At 47.7% G+C, this 23,840-nt stretch overlaps 1 protein-coding gene across 1 annotated transcript in view; it reads right to left on the bottom strand.

The window, feature by feature from the left end:
- Positions 1–1,475: 1,475 nt before the first annotated feature.
- The window catches only part of EVA1C (eva-1 homolog C), a 31,790-nt gene continuing 9,425 nt past the window's right edge, over positions 1,476–23,840 (bottom strand). The window contains exons 2-8 of the mRNA XM_063150281.1: positions 20,840–21,036; positions 17,473–17,596; positions 14,413–14,565; positions 7,098–7,241; positions 3,656–3,727; positions 2,938–3,030; positions 1,476–2,142 (exon numbers count right to left, since the gene is read on the bottom strand). Of these exons, the coding sequence (XP_063006351.1) occupies positions 1,751–2,142; positions 2,938–3,030; positions 3,656–3,727; positions 7,098–7,241; positions 14,413–14,565; positions 17,473–17,596; positions 20,840–21,036 (1,175 nt within the window). The 3' untranslated portion in view covers positions 1,476–1,750. The remainder of the gene's footprint in view (positions 2,143–2,937; positions 3,031–3,655; positions 3,728–7,097; positions 7,242–14,412; positions 14,566–17,472; positions 17,597–20,839; positions 21,037–23,840) is intronic.

The following is a 23,840-nucleotide window of genomic DNA, read 5'->3' as shown; positions in this document are numbered from 1 at the left end:
CAGTGGCAGGAGCCAAGCAATGGACACAAACTGGAACACAGGAGGGTCCCTCTGAGCCTCAGGAACACTCTGTCACTGTGTGGGTGGCTGAGCACTGGCACAGGCTGCCCAGAAAGGTTGTGGAGTCCCCTCTTTGGCTGGACCAGGTGTTCTCCAGGTGGCATCCTGACTTTACCTTGTCTTGAGTAAAGTGAAGGAAAGGTAACTCCCAGCTTTTGTTAGGATGTCTGCTTATGGGCTGAAACCCCACTGAGGCTTCCCAGTAAAAAATGAGGGAAGAAAATGCACAGATTTTAGTGACTATAAACATTAACTGCCAGCCAGATAACTTCCGAAAAAGATCAGCTGGGCTGTGGGCCCCAGGCTTTCCAAAAGAGAGTTTAACCAGGATAGAGTTTTGGGGAGCCCCTGCCCTCAGCCCAGCCCACTCCATGAAAAGATGATCAGGTTTTTGTCACTAGCATGGTTTGTCAGCAGGAGGAATTGCTGGGATGTAGATCAGTCCTCTGTATCTGACTGGCAGTGGGTGGCACCTGCCCCATGAGTCAGAAGGAAGGAGCCAGATCTGGCCCAGGGCCCTCCCCAAAGGCAAATTTACCTTCTTCACCCTCAGGACCAAGGCATGGGCTTCTCCTGACCTAAACCCGATGATCAATATTGTGCACAGCCCAGGCTGTGATGAATTCCTGCTGAAGGGGAGAGCAGTGGGATTGCAGCCAGGCTCTTGGGCTGTGCTGGCCTCTCCTGCAGTTTCCCAGTGCTCTGGTGACCTCAGCCCTCCGTCCAGCTCCTCAGCCTCTCTTCCTTCCGCTGATAGGATGCTGCTTGCTGCTGAGATTTTTCCAGTTGAGCACAGGATTGTGCCTTAGTCATCTGAGCAAGGTCCCTTCCTCCCTTTAAAGTTTTTCCAGGATTAATTTCACTGTGTATCAGCAGGAAATGACAAGCCACGTCACTGTTTTCTTTCCAAGGGTTTCATACCACGGTCTACCTGGGCACACGGCATCTAAGTGGAGAAGCACAGTGAACCCATGAAGTACTACCAGTAGGAAGTGACAGTTTTCCTCCTTTTGTTCAGTAAATTCCCTGTGGGCTGCAGTAAAAATATTGGAGACATTTTTAAGACAGGAAGACTGTTCTGGTTTCAGCTTAGACACATTACTGATTTAATTTTCTCTCTAACTGAAACCAAATCTGACTAGTCTAACAATTTTCAAGTGAAGATTGTGAACTGATAACAAATCCTGAGAATATGACCTGCGTTGAATTGCTGGCTCTAACCCTGCTTTAGGATCAGGAAAATGAACCCAGTGTTTCCCTTAAGTGAAGTATTCTTGGCGTGTGGTAACTTTGAGAGTCCTTCATGAGAGCAGCAGCCGTTTTGGAGCTCGTCCTTCACAGATTGGCCAGCACAGGCAGCAGCAGGAGCTCATCTTGGGCAGGTCTGTTCTGATGGTTGAACACATCTGATTAAGTATTTTCCACCTTCTTTAATATTCCTGGACATGCATTTGGCAGTTACAGTGAAACTGTAAATTACAGTGAAAAAGTAATCTCTACCATTAGTTAAAACCGTAGAGTGTTTTTCACAGAAGGATTTCTTGACAGTCAAGGGTATGAAACCCTCTTTTTATTGTATATATTTCTTTTTATTTTACAAATAATTATATTCACTGATAGGAATGTTCCTTCACAGAAGGTACATTTTGTTTTTTTAAAAAGGGGTAGAGTGCCATCCAAAATAAGCCATTTATTGTTCATTAATATAAAATGTGTTCATATTCCTAGGGGGTGTCATATCCAAGCCACTGTTCATCCAGATCTCCTGTATGATCTGCTCTCTGCGCTCGATCCTTTCGGCCAGCTCCGCTGCCTCTGCTGAGTTATACCCTGAGTACGGAGGTCTGTACAGTCCGTCTGTCTCACCCTGGGTGTCCGAAAGGGAGGAATCCTCCTCCTCCTCCTCCTGTGGTTCAGTGCTCCTGTGGGCTCTGGCACTGTGTGGCACCAGCTGATCCCTGTTCCCGTGCAGTTTGCGGATGTCCCCGGGACACAGCACGCAGATCACTAAGGCACACAGCGTGAAGATCAGCCCCACACAAACGCTGGACACAAAGAGCAGAGCGAGCCTTTCAGGGTGATCTGCAGGCAAGAGAGCCAGGCCTTAATCACTGTGCAAACTGCCCCAGCAGCCATTCCCCAGTGTTCCATGGGCACAGGGCACCCAAACTCCTGACACAGCCTGACCCTGCCAGCTCTGCCTCTCCAGCTGCTGGGCAAAAATCCATTCTGGTTCTAGCACTGTCAAATAACAGCATGGCCCCAGCCCTTTGTGAGCAGCTCAGTGCTGCTCTCAGCCAGCTGCCAGAACTCTGCACACCTTGTTTGGTGTTTCCAGCCATGCTGTCAGAACAACCAGGGCCATGAGCAGAGTGGCTCTGGGCTCTGCAGGGCCTCGGCAGCATCTCCAGGCCGGGTGAGGAGGGAGCATTTTTCTTCCTTGGCACTTAGTGTTGCTAAGTCACAGAACCTGCTTCATCTCACAGCAGAGAAGGCTGGCTTTGGATGGCTTGTTGCTCTTTTTTGTTACTCCTTGATGATCCATGTATGTATGCAACGCAGCCTTTCCAAAGATGGATGTCTCCAGTGCTCTCACAGGTCAGGGCTGGGTTTTCAAAAGTACTGAAAAACCAACAGTCCCCATTGAAAACTTAGCAACTGCAGCCAAGATATTTTTAAGAGAGTTTGAATCCCTCAAGGCAAGGAATATTCCTTGAATATCAACTATGCTGGGATTGTCTCATCCACAAGACTGTGATGATACTGTAATATCATTACCATAAAGATGGGATTACTTGTAACCTTTGGAGTTGATCCCCCCTTTTCCCACAATGCTATGATCCAGTGGGCCAAACAATGTGAGCCTCATTTTCCTACCTCTAATGTATGCAAATGTAGCCAAGTAGTTGGAGCTAACAACAGTCCCATCTTTCTTTGGGAGTCTCGATTCCCTTGGATCAAGGTCGACACCTGTGACACGAGGAGGTAAAGCAAATTCAGTGAAGTTACTAAACTGATATTTTATAAACCCAGTAACTTCCCAGCTAACAAGTCCACCCAAAACACGGGCAGGTCAGTGCTGTGCTCAGGGAGCTGCAGAACACTGGACCAAACAACAGCTGGTAAGTTAAATAAAGTAGAAATAACAAATTATTGAAAATATCAAACATCTAGAAAATGGCAAATTCAGTTAAAAGAGTCTATTGCCAAGTGACTTGTGCCTATTCCCACTGGGGTTTCTGAAATAATTTTACTTCAGGAAGCTTCACAGTTCTCCAGTGGCCTTCCCAGCCTAACCATGCCACGTGCTCCTGTTACTGGGGACACACATCAGGCTCATCCTTAACTTTGTGGCCTTGGAGAAGAGCTGTTGTTGGCATAACTTGTAAAAGACTCTCCACCCTGAAACAGCTGCAATTTCACTTTTACTCTCCCCAGCATGCTGGCTCTGGGCAGGCTGGGCAGGTCACTCTTCCTGCAGGCCTGTGCTCACACCCCACTCCCAGCCTGTCCTCTGCTCTCCAACGGGAAGAGCAGCTCTTTCAGCAGGGTTTGCACTGCTCCATCCCAACCCTGTGTCTGTGCTGGTACCTACCATCGTTCTGGTTGATGGAAGACTTGTTATCAGGGACCAGGGGGTTGACTGCTGTCAGGATGAATTTGGGAACTGCAGAGACAAAAGGTAAATTGTGTTCTGTGAGTTTTAAGAACCCTCTCCCCAGTTAATTATGAATCCCACTGCTAACCCTGGGTTTGTTAACTGGGTTTCTGAGAGTGGAATTGAACGTTGAACTCACTCTTGGAGCTCTTTTCCATGACTGTGTGGTTTGTGTGCAGCCAGGGCAGCTCTGGGCTGTGACTGGATTCACACCCTGCCTGCTGCAGGAACATCTCCATGCAGCCTGGCACCCTGCCCCTTGTCTTCAGCCCCTCAGGAGTGTGCCAGCCAGTGCATGGAGACAAAACTGGCCTCTAAATTGAGCACAAACTGGGCTACAGCCAATGCTGAGTTGCATCTAGATACTGGGTTTGGATGAGGATAATTCACTGTCATTCTAAGATAAATGCTGAAGTCTTGCGTGATGTCATTTGCAAAGCTCTGAGATGGACAATTGCTGAGGAAGGTGGGGAGGATGGGAATCAATGAGCTGCATCTTTCTCATTGCATTATTTTATTCCCTTGATAAGTGTCCAGTCTTCTCCAAGTAATTAAAAGAACTACAAGGAGGTGCATTGTAGAGGCATTGAGAATTCACATGTTCTGTAATGGATGACTGGCCCCTTCAGCCACCCAGACCTTGGCACCTGTTCCTGTGCTATTGGGAAACGCTGATTGATTGATTTTCAGACTGACAGGGGGGTAAAAGAGGGAGAAATTTCAAGTATGACACTCACCTCTATCCCACATAGAAACATTTGCCAAGAAATAGTGTTGAGAGAGTTAAATGGAACAGAGGAGACTGAGGTTTGCAGCTTAGCATAGTTTTCACTTGGAAAACAACTAAAAATAGCACTTCTTTCTGAGCACAACTTTACTTTCTGTGTGGGCTCAAAGTCAGAGCTGCTTCCTTTCCTGATGAAGGAATCCTTCTGGGAGTCCTCGCTCCTGTTTGCAGTGGAGCCAACAGATCCAGGGGTAAATAAGCTCATTTCTGTTTTGTCCTGTACCTCGTGCTAGTTGTAGCTGTTTTCCAGCAGCAGAATACTTTCCTTAGTGTGGGGGCAGACAGGAGCAGGATTGTTTCCAGCCTGCAGGCTGCATTTGCAGCCCTGGCGGTTCTGAGGACCATGCCTGTGTGGTGAACAAATCTGGGAGGAGGCACCTTCTCCAGTGCAAAGCTCCTGTTGTGGCCTGGGGCTCCTTCACCTGTGCTGATGCTCCTTCTCCTAGGGGAGCTCCCCAGGGCTTTGCTTGCTCTTTTCCCCTGTGCATTCAAATATTTATTGCAGGGGAATGTTTAGTTCAGAATGGCATGGACAGAAAGAGCCCCTGGCTGCTTGCATTGCTTGTGTTCATTGTGGTGCCTTTCAGATGCAAGGATTTGACTGCTATAGGCTACATCAGGTCACTGAACAGAACAGCTGGGACCAGGACAGGAATGTTTATTAAGATAATCACATCTGTATTCCAACTTGTGCCAGCACTGCTTTGGCAGACAGGAGTCAGTCACCTCCTGCTAAAGGCAGCCCACAAAGGGACTCTGGCATGTGCCAGAGTGGGAGTGCCAAACACCATGGGGCTGAGGGAGCCTTGTGTCCTGAGAGAGCATTCCCTGATCCATACAACGGGGCTGTTTCCTGAGAGAGGGTTCCCTGATCCACACCAGGGGCTGAGGGAGCCTTGTTTCCTGAGAGAGCATTCCCTGATCCACACCACGGGGCTGTTTCCTGAGAGAGGGTTCCCTGATCCTGAATGCAGGCTCAGCCAGAGCCAGGAGCTCCCACCTGGCACAGACAGGAGGAGATGATGCTGAGCAGCGCACTGGGGGCACTGACACTTCAATAAAGCAGCACCTCCCAGCTGCTGTCATGTTTTACTGTCAGGAGTGAAGTGCCAGGGTAATAAAGCAGCCAGACACACTCCCCCTAAACAGCTGCTGACACTGGGTGGGCAGTGTGGGGTTTCTTCACACCTCCTGACCATGCTAGGAATACTCTGAAGTGTGGTACAGCCCTGAGAACAAAACTGCTCTGCTCTGCTGAGTTCCTGTCACTACAGGGGCAGATCTATTTGCATTATCTTGGGAAGCATCAGATTAGCAGGCATCCTCTAGTGAGGAGAATGAATGGAAACTGCCATTCTGGAATATTCTTCCTGTGTTCACTAGATAATCTGTAAAATAATCAAATCTGCAGATCATTGGCTAATGCTTCACACTGCACAGCCCAGTAAGATTTGGCAGAAGGAAAACTCTTCCAAATGTGCCAGCAGCACAAAAGAACACTATTTGTTACCCACGTGTTTCTGCAAAGCCACATCTCTAAATAACAGAATGCATAATTCCAGTGCCAACAAACTCACAAACAAACTCACTCTGCTGGTCTGGTACACAGACATGCAAAGAGGAATGACTTTTTGTGATTATGCTCGTGCTAATTAAACAGAATTCCATTAGCTCGTTCATAAGGGCAGCTGCACAATAACATAATGTATTGGTGCAATGGCAGATTCCCAGATCTCTCCAATCATAGGAAGGTGAATTACTGCACCACCTTTCACAGCTGACAAACCAATTCCTGGGGACACTGAAAATCTCCCTGGGCTCATTTTGCTCTGATCTTCAGGCAGAGGTGATCTGGCCATCAATCTCACAGTGCTGTTCTTAAAGCATGTCTCAGGTAACCTGTGCCCTTTGAGCACTGCTCACTGGGGATGTGAGCAGTGCTCACAGCCACAGGACTCTGCAGGATGTACCTGTGGAGCTGCTCCTATTGGAGTGTTTTAGGGAATTCTGCTTGCCTCTTAGGAAATTATATTAATCTATACCTAACCATATGGAAAACTTCCCTTTTGTTTGAGGAGTGAGCTGAAGTACTTTTCAGTCCTGCAAGCAATGTACAGCCTCAACCCTTTTCATAAACCCTCGCTTCCCTCTCCATGAGCAAGGAAACCCCTCTGTGAGGGAGAAGCTGTACTCAGATGAGTCAGGTTTCAGGACTGGCTTGTACACAGTGCCTCAATTATGCTAGGCTGTTTTACCTGCACTGAGGCCAGGCAATGCCAGTTTGTTTTTTCTAGCTCTGTTGCAGGTGAGCTCTGTGGAACAAACTCTTATCTTGATAGTATTTCTCAAAAATATTGAACTACCCTGTTGATATTTATGGTCGGTTGCATTTTTATAGCAAAAACCCCTTAATGCCAGAGCCTTTGTGAGGTGCTACTGTGCCCAGGGGCTTGTACACATATTTTGTGTGGCTGTGTCCCAAACCTCCTGTGTTTAAGGGAAATGGGTATTTGGAAGGCTCAGTGCCCACATGTGGACATGTGTGTGTCTCTGCAAGCAGGAATGAGGCCCTGGAAACAATTGTGCATTTACCACATGCATAGCTGACGTTCAGGGATTTTGTCACTCCAGGCAGGCACGGGCTCCCAAAATCCCGGCTGGTGACAATGACTTTGCATCTCTGCTTCCCATAGCACCTTTTGGATAACACTTCCAGTGCTGTGTAAGACAAACAGTCTGAAAGAAAAACACACACAATAAATATACATCACCCTGGAGTTACCTGGAATGAGAGCTGCTGGATACAGGACTAGAGGTACACCTGAGATCAAGTGCAGATTTGTACCTTGGCCTTAGCAGGAATTCAGGGTTAAACATTAAGATCTGTCAATGCAAGGAAGTCAGCTACAATACAAATGTGAGCTTGCAGCGAGGTAACTCTCCCTTGTTGCCTTACAGGTGCATACTAAGGGTGCAGAAAGAGTCTCATCAAGCTCCAAACAGGTGCCCAATGTAAGGTCTCAATGTTCCATTCAGGATGTGTTGGAAAAAATGAGCACATCCCTGTAGCTCTCCATCTATGCCATCTCACATGTAGAGGTGAAATGCTGTTTCCAAGTCAGCCCTGGGTTACTGAGATGACTCAACTGGATATCCAAGTTCAGTTCAAGTCAGGTGAGATCAGTTTTTGTGTTGCAACAGCTCAGGTTACAGGGAAGTTCAGGATATTAAAAAGTAGCTTTTGGTTTACTATGAAGAGGTCAAAATGTGCTCAATATTTAACCAGGGAAACATGTGCCTTCCAATAATGGGTTTTGCACTGGAGCTGAAATTATTTGAGTGGGAAAGTGTGTGAGTCACACTCTGCTTTACAAAAAAAGAACATCTCTAAATGTGATTAAGTTCTCTGTATCCACATGAGCTGAACTCCAAGCCACACAGCAAAAAACACCCTGTAGCTTTGGTTTCTGAACAGAAAGGCTGCAGAAAGGACAAGTTTGGAGACAGTAATACTTCTCTAAATCTTTTTGCACCACCCCACACAGTGCAGCTTTCTGTGTGTGGCAGATATGTTTCACTCCAAGCTTCTGAGGCCAGGGGCTCTAAAGGCCTGGACTGTCATTCCTGGGGATTAAAGCAGTCCCTACAGTCAAGGATGGCCTCCTGACACCTGCAACTGCAGAAGCTCCCTTGTGCCTCTGGAGGAAGGACAAACACTGTTTGCAGAGATACGCCAAAGGTTCCCTGAATCTGTGTGAACAGAAGAGAAGGTTTGAGACCGAGTTCTTGACATTTAATATTTGAAAACGGAGCATATTTGTGATTTTTGGAGTAAACTCCCTGACACCAGTACTAAATCAGTCCTATACCTGGGCAGAGCCATCAGAGACACTGGGCTGATCTGTCTGGCAAGGGCTCGTGGGGTGCTTTGGACATGGATTTTAGGACAGAGCTCTTTGACTTTGCAGAGGCCTGAAATCCCAATAGCTGTGTGTCCCAAGAGAGTGCTGGGAAGGCAGGGAAGGGCTGACCTAAAGCAGTGAGTAGTTCTGATTAACTAAATTCAGCAGTTTTAGTTTCCCTCCCTGGCAATTCCAGATGAGTAAGGATATAATTGGATGGATGTTTTAGGCTTACTTTGGCAAGTACAAAACCAACTGGAGAGTATCAGAAGAGTTGTCAATTGATTAATAAATTAATAGACTGGGAGCACAAAAGAAAACTGGCAAACTGAATTATGTTTTCTATAGAATTCCCTGCCCTGGGATTTACTCTTGGTGCCTTATAAAGCCAGGAGGATGCTGTGCTGATGGTTTTCTACATATTCAGTGATATGGCAGCTGTATTTTTCATTTTGCCTTTGCTCATGTTTCTGTGGGACTGAATAGCCTCTTATCATCTCTATCCATGTTGGATTTATATTTATCATTACAGCCTGCAGTTCTTGGCAGGCCAGCTTGGGAGATCCCCCAAGGCTTGCCTGGTGTCACAGGTGAGTAAATGCAAACCGGGGCTGCTTCTTCTGCAGGACAGGACACACGTTACCTGGAAAGTGTTATAACTTAAAAAACTTATTTAAAACTTCTTGCATTGTGAAAAGGTTTCGGGTTTTAGTGATTTAGTAAAAAATCCTGTCTGGTTTACATGTGGCCTTGCTGCCTTCCCAGCAGTTCTATGATGGGATTATCTTGGATAAGTTACCCTCCTCCTGGTCAGACACCTTATTGCAGTGACTGAACGAGGAGAGGTCAGGCTGTGTTTGGAGTGAAGGAATCCCATGGAATGGCCCCAGAGAAACCATGGACTGGGAGATGAACATAAATACACCACGTGGCTTCTTCCTGACCAGGTGCTTTCTGATGTACACAGATAACCTGGGGCCTGTCAGACTGGTACGTAGGTTTTCAATAAGCTGCCTCTGGAGAGGCACATTCCCAGAGTGCTCCAAGGCTGGTGGTGCACAAGGCAGCAGTGTGTGCCTGGGAACGCTCTCCACTCTCCATGCCTCTCTCCCAGAGCTGCCTGTCACACACCAAGGCTGTGGTGGATCCTTTGTACCAGACACTGGCGTGGATGGCACCGGGACACGGGTGTCAGGAAAGGTTCTTAATGCACTAATAAAGTGTCCAGTCTGACTGCAGCTATTTAACAGTTGGAGCAGAAAGCCTTGTTTCTGCAGGAAAGGCTCTTTCAGCTCCCTAATTAGCTTTGTTTTGGTAAGTTTTGGCATGCAAATGACATGCCATAAATCACACAGGCTTTAATGAGGAGTAATTTGTCTTCTGCTTTCTTAAAACTGCTCTCAATTCAGACAGGAGGAGCTTTCCCTCCCTTTCCTGCCACACAAAACCTGCAGGTGCTGGAGCATCTTGTGCCTGTCTCAGCCTCTCCAAACGCTTCCAGCTGCTTTCATCCCCAACTGCTCCTCACTTACTGTGCCCACACACAGAAGAATAAGGAGCTCCCTTTTAAAATCAACTGCAAGCCAAGATTTCACACCTCCAAATCACGATGGCTTGTGCTTTGTGGAGCCCAGATACCAGCTGTGGGGACATGAACTGAGAAGGGAAAACTGTGGAGTTTGGAGCAAGCTGAGGCTACAGGCTCCTAAAGAAAGCTGCTGAAATAAGATGGTAATTTATGCAAAAGCATGGACACAGGGTCCTGCCTGTGCATTAGAAAAGGGCCATGGAACTGCTGATTGCAGCAGAAACAATGCTCACAATGTGAGCAGCAGCACTTTTGTACAAAAAAACCCCAACGTGGTGTGTCTGTCCTCCTTGCAGATGGGTGTGCAGGGTGGGGGTCCGTCCCACCAAGGGCCAAGTGTGGCTGATCCCCATTTCCTGGCAGCAGGAACCCCACTCCCTGCTCCTGCAGAGACACGAGCTCCTGGCTCCTCCTGGACTTGAGGGCCAAGTGTACCTTTCCAAACCTTTCACAAAAATAGACCCAAGAACCCCTGGTAAAGAACCCTGTTGGTAAAGAAATCATTGCTGGTTAAAGGGATGTATGTCTCAGTGTGCTCCAAGCAACTTCCACCAGCAAAATCTGATCCTCCCTGTTCATCTCAGTGCAAAGTTATTTGGACTCTAAAAATGGTGGCTGGTCTCCTCCTGCCTTCAAATAATCACTCCTCATCCTGCTGCTGCACTGCAAACCTCTTCTTTTAAGGGATTTTTGTCTTGACAACATTCACTGGGGCAGAGGGGTGCAATGGCTCCTACTGGCACCTCTTGGGGCCCGAAGCACCAATTTATCTTCTCAGTTTGCTCAGGCTGACACAGGCAAGGGCCTTTTCATAGCTGATGTCTGCACCTAGAGCGAGCTGACTTAAAGGGGTTTTGTGGTGCAAGCAAAATTGACCTGTTTTATCCTTGCTTTTGCATCCACAAAATTCATTTGGTTCCTGTCTCCCATGCCCAAAGTGCCAGGGCAGTGTGGAAACATTTCCAGATCTGCCTAAAGCTGCTTTTACCTTCACTGCTGCTCCTTCTGCTCTCAAGAGAGCTTCCCAGGGCACAGGCTCACACCAGGCAAAGATACAGCTCTTACTAAGAGACAAAAACCAAAAGCTTTTCAATCAGTCAGTGGATAAGAGGCCCTTTGAATTGGCTACAATATCCAAGCAAGCAAACAAACAAAAATAATCACAGCATCACAGAATCCTGTTCCATTAAAAAAATGACACCTAGCTGGATTGGAAGGAACCTACAGGACTCTCAAAACCCCCCTTTGCTTGACTTTCTCAGCCCTTGTTCTTCCCTGAATTCCCCTGGGAATAAAGAGGAGACTAGGCCAAGCCCAGCCCCAGGGTTTGCCTCGGCACAGTGCAAGCTGTGAGCAGAGTTTGAATTCACCTTCCAGAAGTGGGGCTGGGTAAAAGCGAGGGCAGCACTGGAAAGAGCAATGAGAATGTGACAGGGCTGTACCTCAGGGCTCTGCTGGCCGTGGTGCTTGAGGGAACACACATCTGACCAGCCAGTGTGCATCCAGGGAATCTCTGGGCAGGATGTTGCAGTGTTCTGGCTTGCAAGCTGAACCTGGAGACAACCCACTACCAAGCCTTCTTTCAAGTATTTTCATGTATTAACAAGAGTAATTTATTATTTGAGAGGTGTTTGTTGACCTGAATCTTCCTGGTGCTCTCTATGGTAACCTGTTCTGGCACAATTCTTTAACTTTTTCTGACCAATAAATTTTCTGTTTCCTGCTGCACATGTTAGTACAAATATAAAAGAGATAATGGGTCAGAAAAGGCAGCAATACTCACAGGAACAAACTGCTATAGTTTCCTGCTTTGGGGCTGGGCACAATGGATTCCTCTAGGCAGAACCATCTGCTCCAGAACCACACCCAGAATTTTCTTGTGAAGTTTTTGATAGTCTTGGTAAAACAGGAAAGTTGCTGGCTGGAGATTCTGTGCAGGTTTAACAGTGCCAGGCACTGGGACAGCTGCAGAAGCTGGCTTTTACCATCAAACTGGCTCAGAGAACCAGCTGCGTGAGCAGATACTCATGCTAAAGGTGGAGGGGGAGGCTCAGGGTCCTACAAGTGCCCAAGGGCACACAGATCCCTCCTGCAGCAGAGAGGGATTTATATAGTTTATTTCCTGTATGGAGAAGAGCCTTTATGCCAAAGAAATGTTTTCCTGGGCTCCCTTTGAGGCAAAGCTCTGAAAATCTGCCACCTGATTTAAAGGTGGTTCACAGAACAGCAATGCTTGAGAATCCATCTGTGCCAGCCCAAAGCTGCTGTCTGTCCCAGCCCAAAGCTGCTGTCTGTCTGTCCCAGCCCAAAGCTGCTGTCTGTCTGTGCCAGCCCAAAGCTGCTGTCTGTCTGTCCCAGCCCAAAGCTGCTGTCGGTCTGTCCCTGCTATCACACACACACCAGCAGGCAGCCACCATCTCGAGGAGCATCCCATACCCAGCACACCTGGCAGGACCCTGTCAGGTATGGAGAAATGCAAACCTTTGGAGCTCACCAGAGACTTTCTGGGCCTGCCTGGGACCTGTGGGTAACTTCTCTTCTGCACAGTGCTACAAGAGTCACCTCACAGTTTCTCTGTGAAGCAGTGAAAGAACTGGAATGGCCTGAGTGCTGCACTTGGGCTGAGTTGCACTAATGTGAGCAGAAGCAATAATGGATATGTGTTGGAGCTCTTCAGCTTTTGGTGCAAACATAAATGTGTGCATGGGTTCTGGTTCAGGAGGGAAGAGCTGTCCCAAGTCATTACATTGAAATTACCATTGTTTTCTCTGAGAGAAAGGTACACAGTCATTGCAGGAATCTACTCATGCACCCACTCACATCTGTAGGTGCTTACACAACCACAGAAATAAGATTCAGGCTCGAGAGAGATCTCTGGACCCAGATGGGTCTGGCTCCTAAGTGCCAAATTTCTGTGATAACTGAATGTGAACTCCCACCCCACACAGGGGCTCTTGGAAATTCCACAGAATTCCTGCAGAAAGTCCCTGGTACCACACAGGAAGAGGCCAAGCACTTCCATTAAGCAGTAGGAAATCTGTACAAGGATCTACCTTCTGTAGACCTGCTTTGTGTTTGTCTCAGGCTTTATGCTCTCTCCTGCTGTCCTAGGCTGCTTTCCATAGCTCAGAACCAGTGCCAGCCAGGGTGCTGCTGCACAGCTGCTCCTGCACAGGGGCCACAGCACAGCTTGCTGCTCCTGCAGATTCTTTATCCTGGGAAATTTTATCCTTAGGAAAGGTTTGCAGAATTCTGATCTGTGGACTGTGAGTGTTGGCATTAGAGGCAAGGGAGGGATTTTGAGAGTTCAGTGAAGTGCAAGACATGAGTGTGGTGGCAGCCTGTCCTGATCAGAGAGGCTCTGCCCTGCCTTGTGTCACCTGTTAATGCCACTGTCATGAGGGCTGTGGGGCCTGCCAGAGACCTGCTGAAATGTTCTCCACAGGACAGACAGGCACAGCTAAGTCTGTGTAAGGGCCCAAGAGAGCTGGTGTGAATCACAGACCTGGCAATATTAAATAGGTTCTTGTCTAAGAACAGATTGTGATTTTCAGCCAATAAATTTCTAATAGCATCTATGTAACTAAATAGAAACATTGGCTTGCAGACAAAGGGCTCTTAAGATGAATTATTGATCTTTAGATGTTCAGAGATGCTTGTCATAGGCATGTAAAACATGTTTCTAATGAGCAATGTTAAGCCTTTGCACAGGGCTGGTGTCAGTCATGCAAGCCCTTCCCCGTGTGGTACCAAGGGGTTGGAACAGCACACTCATCTGCTGGCCTTCTCATGGTGTGAAAAGTTACCTTTGTGCCCTTGCTGTCACCACTGAACCTGTTATTCAGTTAGTCCTAGGTACACAGGACATTCCTGACTGGGTGCCAGGGAGAAGTCCCAGGGACATTTAACTCCCCAGTGTGCCACCACAGCCTTGGGCTCTGCTCATCCAACAGCATCCAAAGCAATGGCCCTGCCCCAGGGACCCTCTGTGCAGTCTGCAGCCAATGCAGGGAACATCTGGCACAAACAGGGATCAGAGAACAAGGAGCAGTAGCACACAGAATCCTGACACTCAGGTCACCTGGTCACTGTCAGAAGCTGGAGGAAGAAGAGAGACCAACAGCTGATATTTATTATTTGTCACCTAAATTCAAGACAGGCAAGGGAACTAGTTCTTGATGCCAATCATATGAAGAACTGATTAACTATATGAAAGTTCATTACTTTGCTGCATTTCTCATCCTATGTTCCTCCTTCATACAGGACCATTTGTTTGAGTTTCAGAAGCAATCTCTCTCACTTTTCCATCACAGATGCTTTCAGAACACCATTGCTCCTGCAGCTGCAGTTTCTCCCCCCTGTGTTCCTGCTCCCTGTGCTCCTGCCTGCAGAATCCCTCGGTGGTGCCCAGACATACCAAAGGGGGGTGAGTGCTCCGCCTGGGTTGAGCAGACGCTCTCCTCGTGTGCCCATCTGCCATAGGTGGCCGAGTAGATGATCAGGAACTTGGATTCCTGACAGTGGAGCTTCAGTTCCTGGTTCTCACATGCTGATTTGGTTTTGTATTCAGCTGGAGTAGAAGCAAACAGCAATATGATAGCGTGAGGCAATTTAAATGGCTGGGCTGTTAATAGCAGATAGCAGCAGGACAGAAACAGCTTTCCTGCAAATGCTGTTGAAGTGGCACGTGGCACCTGTACAGCCAGACACAAAGTCAAGAGCAGAGAGCTCCTTCCAAATGAATTGTGCCCAGGTGACCGTCTAGGGCCTGTGGCTCCATCTTGAAGAGAACAGAAAACCCTCATTTTGCCAATCTCCTTTCCCAGTGGAACAGCCTCCCTGCTTTCCTGGCTTTCTTTGCACTCCTGCTCAGCCAGAGAAGTTTCACCCTTCCCTTTTGTGTCTCCTGGGGACCCTGTTGCATTCTGCTGGTGCCTCAGTCACAGGCAGGGCTGGCACCACTCAGTGACAGCGCTGGGCGAGGCAGGGACAATGGCAGGACACAAGGGCAGGACAGGTCCCCATCCCAGCCCCACGATGCTCTCAGCTGTACCTGCACTGCTCCACCAAGGCCACTGTGCTTCCCTGGGTGGCACCATCCAGCAAGGGCTCATTTCAAAGTTGGACTGGCGAGGTGATGTGAATTAGGAGCCTGAAATAATCCCCCTCCCTTGCTCAGCTGGCACAGGCACCCTGGCAGCACCCTCAGCAGAGGTGGGGAGGCACTGAGCTCACCCTTATGGCTTATCCCTCCTTTAAACCTGCCACCTGGCCACCAGGGCTCTTCCTGGCCTGAGCAGCCACTCTGCTGGTGGCACTCCACCTTCTTAAATCCTTCTGGTTGAGCTGTGGTGCCAGCCCTTTCTACTGCAGATAAGGTCAGGGAGAAGAGTTTATTCTCTTCCAGTTTTTCTGTCCTCAAAAATGTGAAAACAGGAAAAGGAGATTCCTGAGCTGAGCAGAAGAAAAGGGAAACCTCATTGTTAGTGAGTGAAGGGTGGATGCTGGTTCTTTGGGAGCTGGAGAGAAAAACCTCCTCTGTACTCATGAATGAAAACTCTGTTGTTTCATCCAGAACAGAACAGATAAAACAATGGGTTCATGGTCCTGGTAAAAGTCCAGTTTTTCCATTCGAGCTCATCAACAGCCACGAGCTTAAGTGTAAAAAGTGATTTTGAAAAATATTTTGAAAACATTTTTGGAAACATTTTGAAAAATACTTGAGCTCCTGCAGGTTGTGAGTTCTGCAGAAGCACATGCCATCCTGTGCACACATAAACAGGCCAGAACCTGGGGTCTGTGCCCAAGGACTGACTGAGAGCCTGCAGCTGCTCTCTGGGTTTGCCTGGCTCTGCTGGAGAGGCTGTGGAATTTCATATAACCCCAAGTGGTACCAGGCAAGGAGAGCTCAACATAAACCTCTGCAAAGACATGGCAGCAATAATTCTAAATAGCTGAAAACCCAAGTGATTTAGACAACTGCTTCAGTACCCACTTGAAGGCAAGGAGACTGCAAAATATACCTGAAGTTATCCTGCAGGGATTTCCTGAGCAAGGGTGTTTTCCACTGCCAAGACTAACAATATTGGTACCTTACCCACAAATATCAATTTCCTGTCACTAGAAATCATGTCATTTGCACTGGAATTGGACTAGTCCTCAATTCTGAAGGCAGCAGCTACTGTTGAATACATTTTTGATCAGCTTTTTAAAAATTCAGATCACAGAAAATACTATATACTCAAAGAAGCTCATCTCCCATGGGAAAAAATATTGAGCAGCTTCTGAAAGTAATGAACAGGGTCCCAATTCACTTTTGATTAGCAAAAAAAGATTTCTAATGACACAGACACTGCTATGATATTCAAATCCATCTGCTATTAATAATGGACTATTAATCTACAATTGGTAATTGCAATATACAAAAATAATTAAACTATTGATATAATAAAACAGATAATGAAAATTTTAAATTCCATGCATTTTTCCCCCTAATGATTCCCCCTAATTGATTGGGAGTTCCTGAGTTAGTGCTTTACCAAAGGTAACATCTGCCTGCTCCACTCCATCTCTCTGCTCTGGCTTCCACTTCCCATGGTGAGCTGGCCCTTCAGTTTGCTTGCCCCCTGCTCCTGTCCTACCCCTGATGTCTATCTTAGTGCCCTGATCAAAGAAACCCCTTCGTGCTTCTCTGAGGTCGGTGTTTCTGTGTCGGCTGGTGAACCCGCCCATAAATCATCACCCAGCTGTTTTCTTTGGGACCCACTGCAGCCACAGCGGGAATTCACTGGGAAGAGCTGAGCCCCCGGGCTACTGGAGCTCGTTCTCACGTACCATAGCCACAATGAGAACGATTACAAACCACCAGGAGAGGAAACCTCATCAGGATTATCTTAATCGTCCTTCCCCTTTCTCGTGTTTACCAAGTGGATTCCCTTTGAGGCGGGATTTGTCCCTTCACATTCAGCATGGAATACCTGCACAGAGCACAGCTGATTCTACAGTAAAGGCCTCTGCCCAAGTCAGCACATGTATCTTCTGGCCATTATTCCATACACAGGAGGTATTTTTCAATCTTTGAAAGCTTTGGGTCCTGCTCCTTAAGTGTTTTTTGCATATTCCTCCCTAGGATACCTTCTTCATTTGGATCCTTAGCCCAAGCACGTGGTTTTGCTGCTCAGCTCTTTCTGGTATTACATTATCACTGCTATGTCACTGAAAATAATTTCCGTAACATTTTTCATTTCTAGTCTGATGTCTGACATCTGCCCTTGCCAAAGTACACTGCTCATTAAAGCACCCTGAAGCTGCAAACACAATGGAGAGCTAAGCTAAAGTAGAAAAGAACAATTTGTTATCAATCCAAGAGCCCCAAAACCTCACATGGATTTATGCAAAGCCTTGTGCAGAGGCATTTTAACCCAAACAAGCAACAAAACACGCAGAAAAACACATTTGCCTGATAAAGATTACTTACTAGGTTTGCATTTAAAGGAGACAAGGAGGAATTTAGTGGTCCCTGGACACAGATCAGGCCCAAAAACCCGACTATTGACAAGGAGCTGGCAGGATCTCAGGTTTTGGCATTCATCCAGTACTTTCTAGAACAATGGGCAAAAAGGATAATCTTGACAACAAGATATGAAGCTGTACAGCAATGAAAACACTTAGTTGTACTTTGTTCTACACAGGAGAGAAATCACAGCTTTTAGGCTATAAACATGCAAGAAACATCTGCATCATTGGATCCAGGCCACAGCTGTGCTGGGTTTGGAGTCATGGGAAGTTTATGGGAACCATTCATCACAGCCACGCTCACAGCACATGAGGATGCCACCAACTTGGTGTTTGTCACTTTGGCCTCTGCCCCTGGGGAGGCTGCCAAGGTGCCCTGAGTGCCACCACAGCCTCGATGGTGCAGAGCCAGAGCACAGGGAGACACACGGCCCCAGCTGTCATACCCGAGGCACTGGTACACTCCTGGCCACATTTATGGGAGTGCAGTGTCCAGGGAAAGCAACAAAAAAGGTGTCTTCTTAACCACTTCTTGCTCTGCTTACATGGGCCTGAACATGCTCTGTAAATACCCTTCACTTGGAAGAGTCTGACTAGTGACAGGTGCCACTCAAGCTGTAAGCCGTGTGTAGAGCCTCCTGCTTAAGGGACACTTCCTTCTGGCTTGCAGTTTCACACATTATCAGGTATTCACTTGACTTGGCACCAGCAAATTCCAGAATTGGTGTGATTGGGCAGCACAGATGTGCAAGTCTATCCTCAGCCTCCATGTCTGGTTTTGTGGGGTGTTTTCAATGCTGTTTCAAGGCCATATCTACTCCAAATTCACTGGCCCAGCAATAGATCCTGGTCCTGACAGTGCAGCCTCCCTGGGAGTGGCAGCAGAGCCAGAGCACAGCAGGTCAGCAGTGTCATACACAAAGTGTTGTGTGGCAAAAGGACTGAGTGCCTGCACTGCTCACACTGGTGCTCCCACTCCAGCTGTGCTCTTGGAACTGCAGCTGCAGAAAACATGAAACCATTGCCAGGGCCAGTCTGTCCAGCTTTTATCACAGTCACAAGCCAAACACCTAAAAACACCCTGCAGGTTAAATGCAGTAGTATATTTAGGAATTCTTATTTGCCTCCAAAACTCAGTTAATGGAGGGCTTTTCTTACACTCTTTCTGGATAGTCTGTGTGGTTGTACACAGGATTCATGGTGTTTAAAATCTCAGCAGGCTGTGACAAAGGAGGGTGTTTGTTATCTCCAGGTCACCCCACTCTTGGCAGGAGTAACTGTAATAACCCATTCTGATAGTTTGAGGTAGTCACTCAAAATCTATGGAAATTTTTGCTTCTCATCAGAAGAGGTCTCAGTGATACCAAGAGACCAAATGACAGATTTCCCACTGTGGTGGCACAAGCTGCATTCCTGTTTCCAGGCTGAGAGAGCTGGCAGTGGCTGGGTCTCTGTGTCATCACTGGAAACCTTCCCTCCAAGCAGCACTGACACACATTGGCAGCACATTGCAGTGACCCTGCAGCTCCCATTGGCAGGGAGAGGGGACATGCATCCAACACTTTTTCAGCATTAAATGCACTCTGAAGAGTTTAAAAGGGAAGGAAAGCACAGCAGACTTAATTCCGTCAGTCAATTTTCCTTTTACAGAGTTGCAAGTAGAAAAAATAACTCCTTGTTGATTGGGAGAGTCCTGGAAGGGAGCAGTGAAACAGAGTTACATCTTCAGTAAACAGAGATAGCTGTCCCCTGCTGAGTCACCTTCTGTTTGCACCTGAGCTGAATCATCTCCTGTGCATCTGTTTGTGTTTTCTGCTGCCTAATGTGAGCAGCCCTGTCATGATGCTGTGCAGAGCCACAAAAGCAAACAGTGATACCAAAATAGCACGGGGTAGTCACAGTCTGCAGCCAGACCAGCTTTGCATGAGCCCTCTGGCATACAAAGTGCCTGTGGTGCTTCCTCCAGCTACAGGGCACTGTCAGCTGCTGTGCACACTGCAGATTCCAAAGGGAAGGGAGGGAGGCATGAGGTCACTGCTGCTCTTTTCTAAGAAATCACTTTACAAGATGTAACAGAACTGGAACCCCCTGAGATGCAGAGCATTTGTATCTGACACAAATTCATGGCCTTGCCAAAATGCTTTCCTGCCTCTGATCAGCCCCAGTGCCCAAATGATGACGGTAGTTTATAGAACAGTTACCCCATGCTGTGTTTATTATATTCCAGGGGAAAAGCTGTCCATGGAGACCTCACAAGCCCAAAATAATAGCTGGTGCCACTTTACTGCAGCCAGCAATATAACATTAAGGATGCATCTGGCCTGCTGTTTTTGGTGGAGAGATGTACTTTCACATGGCCTACAGGTCATGTCTGGAATGTCCTCAAAAATTGCAGTACATCATGGGTGAGCCACACTTATAAAACTGCCCTAACACTGTTTCTACAGAGAGGATTTTACTGCCAAACCTCTTCATAATGCCCTTCAGCTCAGTGGTGGTGGGAACAGACATTCCTGATGTCAAGAAGGAACGTGTGGCCTACAGACAGAAACGGAGCTGCAAACTCCATCAAAACTTCTGTAAAGCATGTACAAGTTTAACAAACAGAACATGTTCAATTCCACCGACTACTCATTTTTGCAAGGATTTACTGAATTTGGAACAACACTGGGTATTTTTCACTAAGATGGAGCAAGCCTTTGACAGCAGGGTAAGTCAGACCTTGTTACAAAAGTCTCTGCAGCAGAAAGTAATAATTGATGAAGTATAAATCATTTTAGGTTATACTGAAGCAGGCCCAGCAAACAAGCCACAGGATGTTGCTGATACAAATCAGGCAGACACAGAAATGCAGGTACCTGCAGAAGTTCTTTGGATTTGCTATTTAGCTGTTGCTGTGCCTTTGCAGTGAGGGAAGACAGGCATGCAGCAAGCCAAATGCCACCCAGCATGTCATCTTATCTTATTAGCTGGATTTGTAACTCTGCTCTGTCCAGGGCTTGTATCCTCCCCTGGGGCCAAGGAGGGCCTGTGTGGTGGATTAGGACTGGTCAGCTCAGTCATGGGCAGCCCTTGAATGGAAAGGAGCAGACTGTTTTAGGGAACTTTAGGAATGGGGTTTCCAAAGCCAGGTTCATCACAATGGAAGGCAATCTCCAAAGCTCTCACAATCCCATGGTAATCCCCTCCTGTCCAGACAAACCCTTCCAGCTGTAACACTTTGGGTGGTGTCATAGCTACAGAGCTGTCTCGTTCCAGGTTGAGAACACTTGCACAGAAACATCAGGGAAACCATTGTGTGCCTTGAGAACGTTTACAACACGCGGTACCTGCAGAGAGGTGGGTGCCACGCAGTCCCTGGGCTCTGCCATGCTGGATCCAGGCTGCCCAGCCCTGCACACGCGGGGGTCCTGCCCATAGAACGCTGACTGCACGCTGATGGTGGAGTGCCGAGGGCACTGCAGGCTCAGGTGCTGCCCGTCGCAGGCCTGGGCCGTGTGGTTCTGCAGCAGCTTCGTGAGGTAACCTGGAAAACATGGAAAACATTCAGCCCGTTACCACCAGCACAGGAAATTACAAGCGCCTTAGATAATCACAAAACCACAGCCAGCCTCCGGAAAGGGCACTGCAGTCAAGGTTACAGGTCTGGCCTGCAGCCACCCAGCTCTCTGAATGGGTCACCCTGACGTGCTCCCTGCACTCGGGCTGGGAACACGAGGGCTGGGGTAGGGCATGGGAGCCCTCCCAGCACTGCAGCACTGGAGCAGGATGTGTTGTAGGGACAATCCAGGGCTCAGCCCTGGCTGCTCACGGTCCCAGGGTGTGTCTGCAGCAGCCAGAAGGGCATTGCTGGGTTTTCTGGGCCAGGCTCTTGCATTCCAGCTACCTAAGGTATTATTCCTTATACATCTTGTTAAAAGGATGTGCTGCACTTTTGGGCTCGTGGGCAGCTGTGTTTCACACACTCTTATATATATATATATATATATATAAAATGGAGGAAAAAACCCCCTCACATTTTCTTGCGGGAACATTTCTTGTTGTGGCCGAATCAGGAGATTTTTTGTACTGTTAAAACAAAAATTAGTTTTCTTAAAGAAAATATTGAAAAAAAGGTGATTCCTTTTATTTAATTAAAATTTGCCCTTTAAGTAAAATATGCCATTTAATTTTCACACTTCTGCCCTTCATAAATTTTCCCCAAAGACAAGCAATTTTCAGAAAAGTTTTTAAATAGAAACTTTAGTATTCCCAGGAAAAGATAGGAAAATAATGTAATCATAGAATGGCTTGGGTTGGAAAGTTCCTTAAAGATCTCCTAATTCCAACCCCCTGCTCCCTTCCACTAGAACAGATTGCTCAGAGCTCCATCCAGCCTGGCCTTGAACACTTCCAGGGATGGGTCAGACGTGTCAGTTCCCTGGCATCTTTTCCAGCCCCAGCTGTGCATCTGGATAAGGAAAACCAGCTTCCCTGTCAGCTATTGAGTCTGGAGGAACCTGCTCCACTGTTACCTTTCCTGTTGCCTGTCTAGAGCCCAGGCAGGACAGGAGCCAGGCAGATGCACCTCCAGAGCAGCAGAGCTGTAGCTGAGTTCCCCTCACTGACCTCAGGCTGGGCCCTGGAGCTGGGACAGGACGAATGTCATGCTCTGCATTTGCACTCTGGAGCTCAAGGAGACCGGTCTGGCAGCAATCCCCACAGCTTCTCATGGGTTAAAAACAATAACCAAGTTCACAAGCAGACCCATCCCCTTCATTTTCTGTGTAACTGAGATCACAAATAGCTGGAGTTCCTTGCCAGAGCCCCTCCTCTGTCAGGCTGCTCCCGAGAGATGCCAGGGAAATGGGCCGGGTGCCCAGGTGCACCCGGGTGACTCCACTGTGGCCAGGGCTGCAGAGGGGCTCCTGTGGCACTGCTCTGGCATCACCCCCGTGCCACAAGGGGCCACAGGGGCAGGGCATGCAGCCCTGCATGGACTGTGGGCACCCCACACCCTCACAGGTACCACCCAATAGGTTCAATCATTTCAGTTCTTCAGGTTTTGAGTTACGTGGGGCCAAGAGTGCTGGATACAAAACAGTCCAGTATTCCCTAAAGAATATCAGCTATGCTGTGATTTGGATGAGTTCCCTGGCATCTTAACTGCTACTTTGATCCTGCAAATTCCTAATCCAGCACCTAAGCACCTTTCTCCAACAATTGCAACCATTCAATCCTCTAAGAAAATGTCTTTACAAAAAACTTGATCTGATTCTGTAGGAGCAATATGGTTCACTTGTAAAAATGACATTAGATGGACTGGTGAAAATAAGATACCTTGCTCTCCAGCCTTCCAAGCAGCTTAAACATGACTCTGCTGTCACTAAAATCCTTGTGTATTTGCACACAATGAGGGATAAAAATAGTAATGGAAATTGCTGAAACCTAGTGTTCTCTGATAAGAGGAGTGGTGACACAGTATCTGAGTTGCTCATCTCACAAGGCAGCCCAGGTAAAGCTGCATTTTTCATTATTGCACACACAGACACGCGTGGAGCAGTCAGTCCCTGGCAGCTTACAGCCTGTGCTGAGGGAGAACTCCCACCCCAAAGTCACAATTTCCTCCCACCCTTCTCTGAAAAACCCCAGGCTCTTTCCTGTCCCCTCTCCTCATGGTGGGCACTGCCTGCCCTGCACCCATCAGTTTCCTCAGCAGCTGCTGCTTCTCCTCCTTCCCTGGGCAGTGTGGGCTGCAGTCCCCTGGCAGAAGCTTCACCCTCCTGAGACCATGTGCATCTCCATATTGTTACTGACTTCTGCTCAGAAACAGATTTTCCCACAAGGAGCAAATTCAGCCAAACAACAAAGTAAAGCTGGGGGTCAATCGGGTGTGATCTCTGATACCAGTAGTAACAGGCATGGTGATCAGAGTGAGGGCATTGGGAGGGCTGAACTCCTCCTCCTGGGGCAGCTCCCTGTTCTCTCCTACTGTGTTTACTCCATCAGTATCAGTTAGCTGGGAATTTGGGGAAAACTTTCTTTTACTGGCTAAATATGGGAGCTGGACTACAGCAGCCCTGCAGTCCTGGTCCCCTGCAGGCCAGAGAAGCCTTCCCCAGCTCCTGGATGGCCAGGGAGATTCCCTTTCCCCAAGAGCAGGGCAGAGGGAGGGCTGGAGCACAGCCAGCATGCATGCAGTGAGGCTGTGGCTCTGTGTTCACTTGGGCTGGGCAATCAGAACACTTGTGAGTTTTGGGGTGTCTTACCCTGAGCAAAGAGAATCATAACCAGACCCTATAAAAAACCTCAGGTTACTTAATGTTTTAAACCTAATATTGTTTTTTATTT

Source organism: Melospiza melodia, chromosome 2, assembly GCF_035770615.1.
Source record: "Melospiza melodia melodia isolate bMelMel2 chromosome 2, bMelMel2.pri, whole genome shotgun sequence".
Taxonomy (NCBI): domain Eukaryota; kingdom Metazoa; phylum Chordata; class Aves; order Passeriformes; family Passerellidae; genus Melospiza; species Melospiza melodia.
Note: the sequence above shows the minus strand (reverse complement) of the source record. Positions and strands in the feature narration are given on the sequence as shown.